This window comes from Talpa occidentalis, unplaced genomic scaffold (genome assembly GCF_014898055.3).
Source record: "Talpa occidentalis isolate TD23 unplaced genomic scaffold, MPIMG_talOcc4v2.1 talOcc4.3, whole genome shotgun sequence".
Classification (NCBI taxonomy): Eukaryota; Metazoa; Chordata; class Mammalia; order Eulipotyphla; family Talpidae; genus Talpa; species Talpa occidentalis.
The window spans coordinates 136,931,186-136,944,613 of record NW_023603184.1 but is presented as its reverse complement, the minus strand read 5'-3'; the positions used below and the strand labels follow the sequence as shown (position 1 = coordinate 136,944,613).

General features: G+C 50.0%; 1 protein-coding gene across 1 annotated transcript; it reads right to left on the bottom strand.

The window, feature by feature from the left end:
* Positions 1 to 5,866, bottom strand: CATIP (ciliogenesis associated TTC17 interacting protein). Its single transcript, XM_037522143.1, has 10 exons — positions 5,808 to 5,866; positions 5,542 to 5,646; positions 5,019 to 5,222; positions 4,736 to 4,791; positions 3,961 to 4,047; positions 3,627 to 3,794; positions 1,789 to 1,913; positions 907 to 983; positions 481 to 569; positions 1 to 249 (listed from the first exon to the last, which is right to left on the bottom strand). Exons 2-10 carry the CDS (start codon positions 5,621 to 5,623, stop codon positions 1 to 3), a joined length of 1,137 nt encoding a protein of 378 aa, XP_037378040.1. The 5' UTR covers positions 5,624 to 5,646; positions 5,808 to 5,866.
* Between the last annotated feature and the right edge of the window lie 7,562 nt (positions 5,867 to 13,428).

Below are 13,428 nucleotides of genomic sequence, written 5' to 3'. Positions count from 1 at the left end.
CTAGTCCTCGCCCTCGCCCTCGCCCGGCGGGCGCCCGGGGCGCAGGGGGCGGAAGGGGCTGGGCCGCTGGGAGGAGCGCAGGGCGGGCGCGGGCGGGGCGAGGCGCGCGAAGGGCCCGAAGTACTCGGCGGCGTAGGCCACGGGGTCGGGCGGCCGGCGCAGCAGCAGGAAGAGCAGGAAGTCGGCGACGAGCGCCTGGGCCTCGGGGTGCTGCCGCAGGTAGCTGCAGTGGCTGAGGCGCAGCTCCTCCTGGTGGGGCGGGGAGTGAGCGCCCCGCGCCCCCGCCCCCCCCCGCCCCCCGCGCCGCCCCGGCCCCGCCCCCCCCCGCCCCCCGCCGGCTTCTGTCCCCGGAGGGCTTGTGCGCGCCAAGTGCCAGCCCGAGGGCGCGCGTTTCATCCTGCACAGAAGTCGTTAAAGCTGCCATTGATGGGGGGGCGGGGGGCGGGGAAGGGAGGCCCTGCTGCTGGAGCCCCGCCTCACCTTCCGCTCCAGGAATTGCGAGTAGAGTTCGATGTCCTCTTCCCACACCAGGGACTGCTTCCCAAATACGGGGGGAGGCTCGATCTCATCTGGAGGGGGAGGGAGAGCAGGAGGAAGGCTACCGACCCCAATTCCAGGATCACCTGTGGATCCGCAGCCGGACGCCCAGGGACGCCCGGATTGCAGGCTGAGGCAAAACCTCGGGCAGGGTCCCCCCCCTCCCCGTGGCAGAGCTGTGGAAGGGGCTCCCAGCAAAATGAGCCTCCCTTAATTTCCTTGGGGCTGGAGGGCAGAACTTCTCCATCTGATCTCAGACTGGGGTCCCACCCAAGCCACAGTTACCCAGGCCTGCACCCTGTCAGGCTCCCGGTGTCAGGTGTCGCCCACCGCCACTGCACTCTCCCACCAGCCAGAGGCTTCACTTACCTTCCTCCCTCAAGACGGGTACCTTGGTGATGATGCAGCACACAGGGGAGCCCACCTGGACTCTCTTGGCCAGGTGCCTGAGCAACCCAGAAGCAGGCGTGAGAGTGGTGTCTTCCCAGACCAGCCTACTCCCTGGAGAGACTTCTCACGGTCTCCCTTTACTGCTGCCCCCCCCTTCCCCACTTGTCTTTGGTTTTTCTGCATTATCTAGCTCCCCAGATAATGCCCTGGCTCTTCAAACCGGTCCTGTTAGTACCCCTAGCGATGCTTGCCAGCCAGCGCTGAACCCAGACCTTCCAAGGTGCAAGCACTAGGAGGTCCTGGAGCTGCCTGCTATGTGGTGCTCAAAATAGAAGCAACATTGTACCTTAGGAAAACCAACAACGTTCTGATTATTTCTCTTCCAGTCTAGTGGAAGCACCTCTGGAAATTTCAAGCAGAAAATTCTTCACACCCTCCCCTCCATTTTCTCATGATTTGGTGCCTGCACTTTGCTGGGGACAGCTTGGCAGTGTGCCAGAGGCTTCTTCCAGAACATTGCCTTACAGAGGGCAAGTTGTCCAAACCTTGGTGGTTTTCCATTTCACACCCACCCGCTGTGACAGCAGCTTGAGCTCTGCCTCAGCCCTGCCTCAGCCCTGCGGAGGACATGGCCATCCCATCACCCAGCTCGTTGGCAAGGTTTGCGAGGCGCTGTGGGGTTCAGAATGGGCAAAGGAATGAAGAAAGAGTGAACAATGTGGATAAATAAGGGGGCACTCGGATCTCAGCAGCAATTCTTCCTGGTGGTGCCCTGGGAAAGAGGGGTCCCCCTTTGCCCCATCATATAACATCATTGAGCCCAGCTGCCTGTAACCCCTGGCCCCACAGTCAGCAGCTCACCCATCGGAGAGCAGGTAGAACTGGCAGGACATGGGGATGCCCTCCTGTGAGTGCACGTTATGCTCCACGATGAACACTTCCACCTGCTGGTGGCCCACCGGGATGGTCTGCACGCCCAGGGCTTGCTGGCAGCAATGAAAATGAGGAGGGGGGTGAGGTGGATGCCTCCCAGGGCCACCCCCTGAATCTTCCCCTGGTCCTTTTCTCTGTGTTGTAGCTTCATTCCTCGCAAATCAGTGATAAACAGCCCATGGCGGTCCAGACTCTCAGCGCCACAGATTTTAGTTGCACACTCAAGTTTATTGGAGGATCCCCTCCTAGAACCAGGCGGTCCTGCTCCTGCCCAGCCCCTCCCCTGTGCTGGTGTTTTGAAGGAGGGGACCCCCCAAGCCTCTGAGGAGTGGGACTAGACTGATCTGTAGCCAACTCAGGCTGTGGTTCTGCTGGCCAGGGAGCTAACCCTCATGGCGCAGCAGACCTCTCCTGCAGGCTGGCTGTTCTCTAAAACTTAAACCCCAGTGGGGAGAAAAGTGCTAATGTGAAGTGTGTGCTTCAGAGAAAATGAGAGGCAGTGCATGTGCCTGTTCTTGTCAAGCACGTTGCTATTTGTGATAGAAAAGGCTAGAATGTCATTGACAAAATTGGTCAAATCGACTCCCAGTGTGGTATCAAGCAAAATAGCCAAATAAATAAATAATCCGGCCTCCCTGGTGGCGCATGGGGTTAAGCACTGCACTATGAAGCAATCCACAGCCTCTGCAGCAGAGTTTGATCCCCAGCCAGCCAGGGAGCAACCCACATGGCACAGCAGACCTCTCCTGACTTGCCTGCTGCTCCCTTCAGCAGTGTATTTCATCAGTCTGCCTGTTCTGTTCCCCACTCTGTCTCTGGTGAATCCTCTCACCCACCCACCCACTCCGCATCTCTGGCCTGTACCCCAGCTCTTGCATGCATAAATAAATCTTTAAAAAAAAATCAAGTACACCCTTCAGGATTGAGACATACCAAAAAAAATTGAAGTGTAGCTGGAGATGTTGCATTTCCTGCTGTTAAAAATATGTATTTTGGGGCCTCCCTGGTGATGCAAGGGGTTAAGTCTCAGCACTAAGAAGCTATCAGCAGCCTCTGCAGCAGGAGTTCGATCCCTGGCCAGGGAGTTGACCCACATGACACTGGCAGCAGACCTCTCCTGTCTCGCCTGCTGCTCCCTTCAGCAGTGTATTTCAGTGGATCCACCTGTTCTGCTCCCAACTCTGTCTCTGGTGAATCCTCTCATGCCTGCACCTCTGGCCTATACCCCAGTTCTTGTATACATAAATAAATAAATCTTTTTTTTTTTTTTTTTAAGATCTATTTTTTTATTAATAAATACAAGCACTGGGTAATCAGAAGCGCGGGAGGGTGAGAGAATTCACCAGAGCCAGAGCGGGGAGCAGAACAGGTAGAAGGACCGAAACACTGCTGAGGGGAGCAAGGAGATCTATCTGGTTTGAACCGGCGCTGCAGAGCTAGCTTTGCAACCCAGCGCTCAACCGCTGCGCCACCGGGGAGGTCTTTTTTTTTTTTTTCCTGGACTGACTTTTAAGTATAAAAACCATTGCCTCCCCGAATGCTCATACTTTTTGGTCTCTCACTCACTCTACCTGCTCCACACTCACCTTTTCTCTACCCATGTGGTCTTGCTTTCTCCTGCCCTTGGGTGTTCTACTCCCAATGCCTAGTTTTATCCCCCCCCACCTCCTCTTCCATGCCACAGCTATCTTTTTCTCCCCATTACCATCCTCCAGGCCCCTTCCAGTTTGCTCCCAGGCCAAGTCCCTGCCCAGGTGAGCCCTCACATAGGTAGAATAGCAGAGTTTGCCTTCTGTGTCCAAGGCCAGGAAGCGGGCATTGCTGGGCACTGTTTTTCGCCAGGCCATCAGCCTCAGCAACACCAGGTTGGCAGCCTCAGAGATGAAGCCCGCGATGGAGTGCCAGGGGGAGAATGTCACTTCTGTCTTCACTTCCTGGTCAGGACAAATCGGGATCAGGGGCATCAAGCTGGGGGGGGGTGGGCGGTGCTGGGGAGGGTGCACAAGCAACATGTAGGTCCTGGGGTTCCCAGGCCAGGCTCCTAGTCTGTCACAACCATCCTCCAAAGAGGATCCAGGGTCTGCCTGGCTTTCTCCTTACCTCACCGTCCTTGACAGTTCTGGTCATGGCCATTTGATCCCCCTGCTTCAGCAGATTTGTCTTCCGTTCCATGGGGAGGGTTGGGAACTATGGGCCAGAGCACCCAGGGGAGGATCAGGGACTCACCAGATGACAGATAAGGACCCCCACTGAGGCCACCTCATCTGTTCTCCTTTATAAAGGAAATTTGGATAGGAAACCTTCCATAGATAGTCAAGCTCAAGAACAGAAATTGAAAAAAGAAAAGGTATACACCGCAAAAGGCAAAGGGAAAAAAATCCTTGAAACAGTAAAAATAAATAAAAAGAAAAAGTGCCTAGAAAGCCTATAGCATGGGAGCAACAAAAATCACCAAGCAAATGTGCTTAAGAGATGCAGTGGCTTCTGTGGGAGGGCCCTGAGGTTTCCCACTTGCACAGGGCTCTCATTCCAGAAGTCCGTGAAGTGGCAGGCTCAGAAGCAAGAGAATTGGACCATTGGGAGAAGCTAACCCACAGGGCCCCCAGAATGCCCCTGGGCTCTCTGGCTGGAGGATGAGCCAGTGGCTGGGCCAGGATTTGTGTGTCCAGAGAAGGTCACAACCTTGGGCTGATTCCAGTAGCCAGATGGACTGGTTTCCAAGTAGTGTGTGGTGGGCATGGTAGGGTGACTGGGGAGAGAGTTGGGGTACATTCCACAGAGCTCCCCTCCTCCCCTTCCATGGTCTCTCCCTCCCTTTCAGGGCGTATATTCTCTCATCCTGGCTTGTGGTCAAGGCTAGGGGCTGAGGAGGTACCTTGATGAATTCCTGACTGTGCTGTTCCAAGATCTCCAGCTTCATGGACAGGTAGCCTGGGGCGGAGGGAGTGAGCATTGCCATCAGGGGAAGGGCTGGAGAGTAAGCGGTGGGGGCACTCAGGTCGTGTGTGGGGGAAGATGGTGGCCAGTGCTCCTGTCTTGCGTTTCTACCTGTGCCCGCTTCGTGCAGTTCTGGCCCCAAGGTGAATTCAAAGGCCCTGGGAATGATGGGTGGGGTGGTGGGAGGAAGCAGGTGAAGGGCATGGGCTGGAGTAACTCACCCAGGAGGGAGTTCCCGAAGGGTGTTTTGTTGATGAAGCCTCTGCTGAAGGCATGCACGAGGAGGCAGTAGGACAGGAAACCAACTTCTCTGTCTTTGTATTTCCCCATCTGCACGTCAATGGTCAGCTCTCCCTGAGGCTCCCCTGTGTCTGAGACCATGACCAACGTCTCCGAGAAAAAGAGCATTTGCAGCTCCTCCAGCCCTGGGGGTGCAGGTCCCAGGAGGACAAATTAAATCCTAGCTCCTAGACCTCAGATCTCTGTCCCCTGGTCACCACACTCCCCACCCACCCTGCTTTCATCCCACAAGTCTCTCAGCAGGTGAAGACACCTAGCATCTTCCCTGGCAGACTATTAACAAATAAGGGGGCTTCACACACTTTCCGAATTCCTGGAGAGTCAAGGTTGAGAGAAACAGGTCTGAGCCTGTTTCTTCCCTCCTCTCCAGACTGGTGGCCCCCTGCTCCTCCTGCCCACCCCCCCCACATTGCTCCCCGACCAGCACCCCGCCCCCCAACTCACGGAGAGAGCTGAGGAAGTGGATGGCTTCAGCATTTGCCTCTGGTGGTGGCAGACTCTTCTGGATTGAGGGCTGGGGGTTCATGACCAAGGGCTGGTGGTCCTTGGCTATGGGGTGATAGTGGGAGGAGAAGCTGAGATGGTGGACTTTGGGGATAAAGGCAGGGGTGCGGCAGGGGTCCCAAAAACAGAACCCTTCCCGGTCAACCCAGGATATCTTGAGGGACAAGACTCCTACCCTTTCCAGCCCTAGAAGCCCTCCTTCCAACCTGTGGATTGAACTCTAGAGAACTTGCTGCCTACTGCAACCTGGTCAGCGGCAAGCTGTCTCCATGGCAACCGGGAGCTAGCTACTGACTCTTAAAGGGCCACCAACCCCCTTCACTGAATACCCAGACCTTGGAGGAAATGATGGGAACTCTATCCAACTCTGGGTAATGTCCAGCAGAGGGAGCATTTGACATTCCTAAGAGGCAGCGGGATGGCAGGGTCTTTATTATTAGAATTAGAATTCGTGCCCGGAGTGAGGCAGGCACACAGCCCACAGGCCCAGCTCCCTAGGCTGGCCTGCCCTAACCCCACGGTGACAAGGACCAGGGCGACTCTGAGCCGGCTGGTCCAGGCTGTCCTGAAGGTATACAACACATCCTCTCAGGCATCTTCAGACTCATCGGGTGAGCAGGCACCTTTTCTCTCCACTTTATGGATTAGAAAGTGAAGCACAGGAGTTAGTGCAATGTCTTCTGAAGATCAGGTGGCTGGCAGCCAACAGTACTCAACCAAAGGCAATCCGATTCTGGGAGTCAGAGAGAATTCAGAGAAAAACGAAGCAGGACATAGATGACACATTGAACCTAAATAAATAGTGCAATAACTTAGTAGTGTTGAAAGACTGAGACTTATGCCAAGACTCCACCCCCGGACTGGGCTACCAGATCCCCATCCTGCAACAGCTGGAGTCTGCACCACAGTGGCTATGAAAGGGCCTCAGCCTGATAGTCAGGGTCATAAAAAAAGAAAAATCTTACTGTGAAGCTTCAGTCCCCAAAGGTGGCCCCCATCCAACTCCCCACATCACTTCAAATGATTTCTTGTCCCTGCAACTTCAGGGAGATTTAGAACGTATAACCATGCTGAAGAGAATCAAGTCAGCAGTGTGGATTGTACGTGTGTTACATTGTGCATACTTTATATTTCAAGTTCTTGAATTGTTTAGAATAATTTGGTGTAGTGAGCTAACTTAAAACATAAGCCTTGAGAGTCTAATATAAATTAGACAGTTGAGGGCCTCCCTGGTGGTGCAAGGGGTTAAGTCCTGCACTATGAAGCAATCTGCAGCCTCTGCAGCATGAGTTTGATCCACGGCCAGGGAGCCAACCCACATGGCACAGCAGACCTCTCCTGACTCGCCCGCTGCTCCCCTCAGCAGTGTATTTCAGTCAGTCTGCCTATTCTGTCCCCCACTCTGTCTCTTGTTAGTCCTCTCACCCCCTGCATCTCTGGCCTGTACCCCAGCTCTTGTATGCATAAATAAATAAATCTTTTTTTAAAAAAAAACTTAAAACTCAAAGTCAGCCAGTGTGGTGTTGACACAGAGAAAAAGACAACAGCCCAATAGAACTAAATAAAAAAATAAATTAGATAGTTGATTTCAGTGGTACTTTGAAGTTAAATCCTTACTGGGATTGTTAATGGAACCAAAACATTTTTTAAAATCTTAAAATGTGCTTCATTTATTTAGATTTATTAGATTTCAGTAAAAAGTACTTGGAGGTTGGCTTGTCAATTGTTTTATTAAAACTTTTTTAGTGAATTAATTTTTCCCCTGCTTTTTTGAGATATAATTGACATATAACAATCAGTTGCTTTAAAAAGGAAATGGGATGCGTAAATGTAATATAAGCTGCTTATAACAGCTTTAATTTTGAAGAGAGAAATAATTATCAAAGCCCATTTAGAAGTTATTATTAATAGTAGCCAGATTTATGGCTAGAATGATACAATTGATAACTTAAAAGTTTTGGAAATATTTATGTTTAAAAATTTGCATTTTAAGAACTTGAGTATTGATTTTAAAAGCTAAAGTGAATTCCAAATAAACCTTTTTCTGCACATAAGACTGTCAGTGGCATTAGGAAAACTCACAACTGGTTTGGAAAGCAGTTTGTTTCTGAAAAAGTTAAACATGGCATTACTATGTGACTTGAAAGAGAACTGAAAACATCTGTACACAGATGTTCACAGTACCATTTTTCCTAACAACCAAAAAGTGGAAACAACCCAACTTTCCATCAACTGACAGATGGATAAACAAAATGTGGTGTAGAGACACAGTGGAATATTATTCAACCATAAAAGGAATAAAGTATCACATATTACAACATGGAGGAGCCTTGAAAACATGTTGCGTAAAAGGAATCAGTTGCAAAAGACCAGATACCAAATGATTCCATTTATATGAAATATCTAGATGAGGCAGGTCAGTAGAGACAGAAAGTGGATCAGAGGTTGCCTGGTGTGGAAGTGAGGTGGGGCCAAGGAGTGTGAGTGACATCACATGGGCATCGGGTTTCTTTTCAGGATGATGAAAATGTTTTAAAATGAGATTGTGATAACGGTTGAAAAGCTGGGCCTATACCAAAAACCACGAATTGTGCACTTTACCAGTGAATGTTGTGTTATGTGAATTCTATCTCAATAAATCTGTTGCTAAAGAAGGTTTAAATACAATCCAAAAAAAAAAGCAAACCTACTGCTTTCCCACGTGAAGATAAAGTTTGACAAATTCTTTTTATTAGGACAAAGTTCATATTTTATCTGTTTCTTTTCTTTTTTTTTTTAAGTTAGGACAAAGTTTAAAATAAAAATGCAAATTGTGGTTTGGCACATTTAAGGGACGCCCACGTAGTTCCTCCCCCGGCTGTCCTGGGAAGATTTGCTCCCCTAGCTGGCCACCCTTTGGAGCCCCCTTTCTTGGTCAGGCCCCTCTAGCTGCATGTGACCCTGCTTGTCTGTCCTCACAGGTTCCCGCTTGCTAGGCGTCCATCTTGCTCACCCCCCACTTCCTCCCTTTGGTTCTAACTGTTTCCTACCAACGGCAGGGGCAGAAAGCAATTGGCAAAATGGCTCACATAAGGATCTACTCTTCAACTCTCTGGAAGAGCTCTCTTAAGAACCTGCTACTGGGGCCTCCCTGGTGGTGCAAGGATGGTACAAGACACAGCACTATGAAGCTATCAGCAGCCACTGCAGCGCGAGTTTGATCCCCAGCCAGGGAGGTGACCCACATGGCGCAGCTGCTCCCCTCAGCAGTATATTTCAATAGATTGCCTGTTCTGCACCCCACTCTGTCTCTGGTGAATCCTCTCACCCCTCGCATCTCTGGCCTGCACCCCAGCTCTTGTATGCATAAATAAATAAATCTTTTTTCAAAAAATAAAAAAAGAACCTGGTACCATCTGTACCGTAGGGCTGTGGAAGGACACTCTGGAGTGTTTGGGTTGGGTAGGTGGGCCTCTTTGTGGCCGAGAGAGGTCTGGCTTCAGGGTGGCATTGACTCCCATAGAAAGGGCAGTTGTGAGCTCATTTAATGCTCACGGCAAGCTTCTAAGTCAGAGCTAGGATCACCCTCACTGGATAGACAGAAACTGAGTGACTGAAAGGTTAAGAAACACCCTAGGTAACCCAGGTAATAAATGAAAAATGTAGGCTCCAATCTAGGAGCTGGCTCCAGAGTCCATGTTCTGAACCACTTGCTCTAACAGACTAGCGTTAAGTTTATTAATAACGGTGGAGGTAAGAGACTGTTGTCACTTCCCCCAGTCACTCCAACATGTGGCTTGGTGACCATGAGTCACCTGTCCCTTGTTACCCGCAGACCATCAGAGGCAGAATTAATATTCATTCCTAGACCAGTTTAATACTAAGTCCTCTCTCCACCTGCCCTGCTCTGTTGGGCCACCCTGTCCTGCCATGGACTGGAGCCAAGGGTTTACTGACTGTTGGGGTTCGTTTTCCATCTGCTTTCAAAGGCTCCATTTGTGGCCAGGGCCTGGGGTGGGGGGAGAGGAGGGCTAGGGCCACCCACACATGCACCCTCTTGTCTACAACTGCCCCTCGTCTCAGTTCTTCGCTGGAACACTTTAGGCACTCCACTTAGCCCCTCCCTGTTCCTTTCCTATCCTCAAAGAGAGACAGCCTGTGATTCCAGGAGAAAACTTTAAAACTGAACTGTCTGCTGGTTATTCTTTAAAAAAAAAAAAAAGATTTATTTATTTATGCATACAAGAGCTGGGGTACAGACCAGAGGTGTGGGGTGTGAGAGGACTCACCAGAGACAGAGTGGGGAACAGAACAGGTGGACCGACTGAAGTACACTGCTGAGGGGAGCAGCAGACGAGTCAGCAGAGTTCTGCTGCACCATGTGGGTTGCTCCCTGGTAGGCCGGGGATTGAACTTGTGTTGCAGAGGCTGCGAATTGCTTCATAGTGCGGTGCTTAACCCCTTGCAGCACCACAGAGGCCCCTGCTGGTTGTTCTTAAAATCACATATGATTTAAACACCTTTCAGGCCAACAGGCATATGAAAAAATGTTCAACATCACTTGTAATCAGGGAAATGCAAATCAAAACTACCATGAGATACCATCTCACACTAGTGAGAATGGCACATATTAAAAAAACTATCAACAACAAATGTTGTCGAGGTTGTGGAGAAAAAGGAACTCTTCTACACTGTTGGTGGGAGTGCAAACTGGTCCAGCCACTATGGAGAGCTGTGTGGAGTTTTCTGGACCTACTAAACATAGAGCTTCCATATGATCCAGCAATTCCACTCCTAGGTATTTACCCAAAGGACACAGAAACATCAATTCCAAAGAGCACCTGCACCCCTATGTTTATAGCAGCACTGTTTACAATAGCTAAGCTTTGGAAACAACCCAAATGCCCAAAAATAGATGACTGGATCAAGAAGATGTGGTACATATATACCATGGAATATTACTCAGCATTCAAAAAAGATAAACACATGCAATTTGCAGCAACATGGATGGCGCTGGAAGGGATCATGCTCAGCGAAATAAGCCAGAAAGAAGAAGAAAAATACCGGATGGTCTCACTCATAGCAGGAATCTAGAAAAATTTAAATAAGGGACCAGGAAAATGAATAACTATAAGAAAGTGAAAATCAAAATCAACAAAAAACTATGAACCAGAGACACTCTATGGGGGGGAGGGTGGTGAGGGGAGGGATTGGGGTCAAAATAAGGGAGTTGCAATTGTATGGGGAATATAAAAATAAAATTTATAAAAAAAAATAAACACCTTTGAGACTATAGGTCTACCCCCATTTCTTCTCTATCATTAATGATAGAACCAGCATTAAAAAAAAGGATTTATTTATTTATGTATACAAGAACTGGGGTACAGGCCAGAGATGTTGGAGGGGAAGCTGTGAAAGGATTCACGAGAGACACAGGGGAACAGAACAGGCAGACTGACTGAAATACACTGCTGAGGGGAGCAGCGGGCGGGTCAGGAGAGGTCTGCTGTGCCATGTGGGTAACTCCCTGAACAGGGATCAAACTCGTGCTGCAGTGGCTGTGGATATCTTCATAGGTTGCGTCCCAACCCCTTGAGCCACCAGGAGGCCCAGAACCAGCATTTGTTTTTAAAGATTTTTTTATTTATACAAGTCTTGGGTACAGGCCAGAGATGCGGGGGGTGAGAGGATTCACCAGAGACAGAGTGGGGTACAGAACAGACAGACTGACGAAACACATTGCTGAGGGGAGCAGCGGGCGAGGCGGGAGAGGTCTGCCATGCCATGTGGGATTCTTGCCAGCTGGCCAGCCAGGATCAAACCCATGCTGCAGAGGCTGCAAACAGCTTCACAGAGTGACATTCAACCGCCTGTGCCACCAGGGAGGCCCCAGAAATAGCATTTTTTAAAGTGACTTCATATGCCTTTTCTCATCTGACTCTTCTGATAGTCTCAAAAAAAAAAAAATTGGTAAATTTTTTAAAAAGATTTATTTATTTATTTATTTATTTATTTATTTATTTATTTATATAAGCACTGGGTATAGTCAGAAGCACGGGAGGGTGAGAGAATTCACCAGAGCCAGAGTGGGGAGCAGAGCAGGCAGAAGGACCGAGGTACACTGCTGAGGGGAGCAGCGGGCAGCAGGAGAGGTCTGCACGCCATGTGGGACCCTCCTCCGGTGGCTGGGGATTGAACTGGTGCTGCAGAGGCTGAGGGCAACTTCGCAGCCCAGTGCTCAACTGCTGCGTCACCGGATAGACCCAATATTGGTAGAGTTTTACGATTTTGTTGTTATGCATTATTTCTCATCCCTTATTCCTTTGGGGGACCCCTGCTCCATTGTGTTTTAGTCGGGTCTGACCGTGCCCTTCTAGGTGTGGACACATGACCCAACCTGGTGAGAGCGGCCCATCCCCTAACTCCTATGATTGGTTCAGGGTTGGAGCTGGACACGTGACCCAAACTGAACCTATGAAGCACAATCCCTGGGATTCCTGAGGGTTCTGCTGTTTGATGAACAAGTATTTTGTAAGCATCATCTTTCCACCCAGGGAGGATGAAAGACACCAATATAGAAGAAAGCAGAGCTGAGTGATGACGCTGTCCTGGATCCAGCCATGCCTGAAATCACCATGAGCTAATATCACATTTTTCAATTTCACAAGCTAATCAATACTTCTTTTGGTTTAAACTCCTTTGTGATGAGCGTTTGTCACTTTTGAAAGAGGTCTGGAATGCATTCGAGGTTATTACCGCCATTGGAAATTGAAAAAACTGAAAACAAGGAAGTGACTCACCCAAGGTCACTGGGATATTGCATGACAGAGGACAGAGCTGGGACTGGAACCCAGTCAGTCTCCAAGGTAAATGAATCCTACTGTCCTCCAAGCAAACAGGTGGCCTGGTTGTTGTTGGTCAATGCTGCCCCAGGAGAAGCACTCAAGGCCTTGAGAGGGTCACTTGAGAGGGTCACTCAAGGCCTCAGGAAAATGCTTCAGCAGTTCTAGAGAACTGTTATCAAGTGCCTCTCTCTGAAACTGGGCATACCCAGAGTGACGAGGCCCCAGGGCTCGCTCTTTCAAGACTGCAGTGACCCAGGGACAGTCACAGAGCACAGAGAGCTGCCTTTCTTCAGGAAGACAGAGACCACAGTCCTTCCCCTACCCATACTCCAGGTGCAGCCCCACCCAGGACAACTGGGCCAGTGCCAGATTCCCTGGCTTGGCTGAGAGGCAACTGAGAGGGGAGACTGAGCTGTGGCCAGGTATGGGAAGACTGTGCCTAGGGCTGGCCTCAAAAAAGCATGGAGCCAAGGCAGCACTTCCTATTCTTCATTCATATAGGGCACCTCCAAGATTCTACTGTAGCTGAGTGTCACCTTCACTTGGTATTTTCCCATTTCAATAACTATCTTTAATCACTGTCATGAACTGAAAACCAGTGTCACTTGTCAAACGTAAGTCCTGACCCCCAAAGATAAATACAATGGGAAAAAAATGATGTTGTTAAAGTTATTCTTCGAATAGTGGAGCTTGGCTCTGTTAGTTCCAGAGGCTTAGAGAGGCCAGTGCCACCACCCTGCCCTTGAAGTGCTGGCCACTGCTTGCTGTGCCCATGTAAAAGCACGTCCCCTGTGGGCAGTGGTACAACGTGCAATCTCAAGCTTCGGAGGTAAGCTGGTTGGAAGCCTGGAGCAAGTGCTCGAGTTGTGGTGGGACATGTGGAGAACACTGCTCTGGCCAAAGCTTGAAGGCAGTCACGCCAGAGGAGCGGACCTGTCACTCAGACAGGAAAAGGGAACCGGCAATAAAGACAGACACACTGAGTGAGCAAGACTTGGTTAAA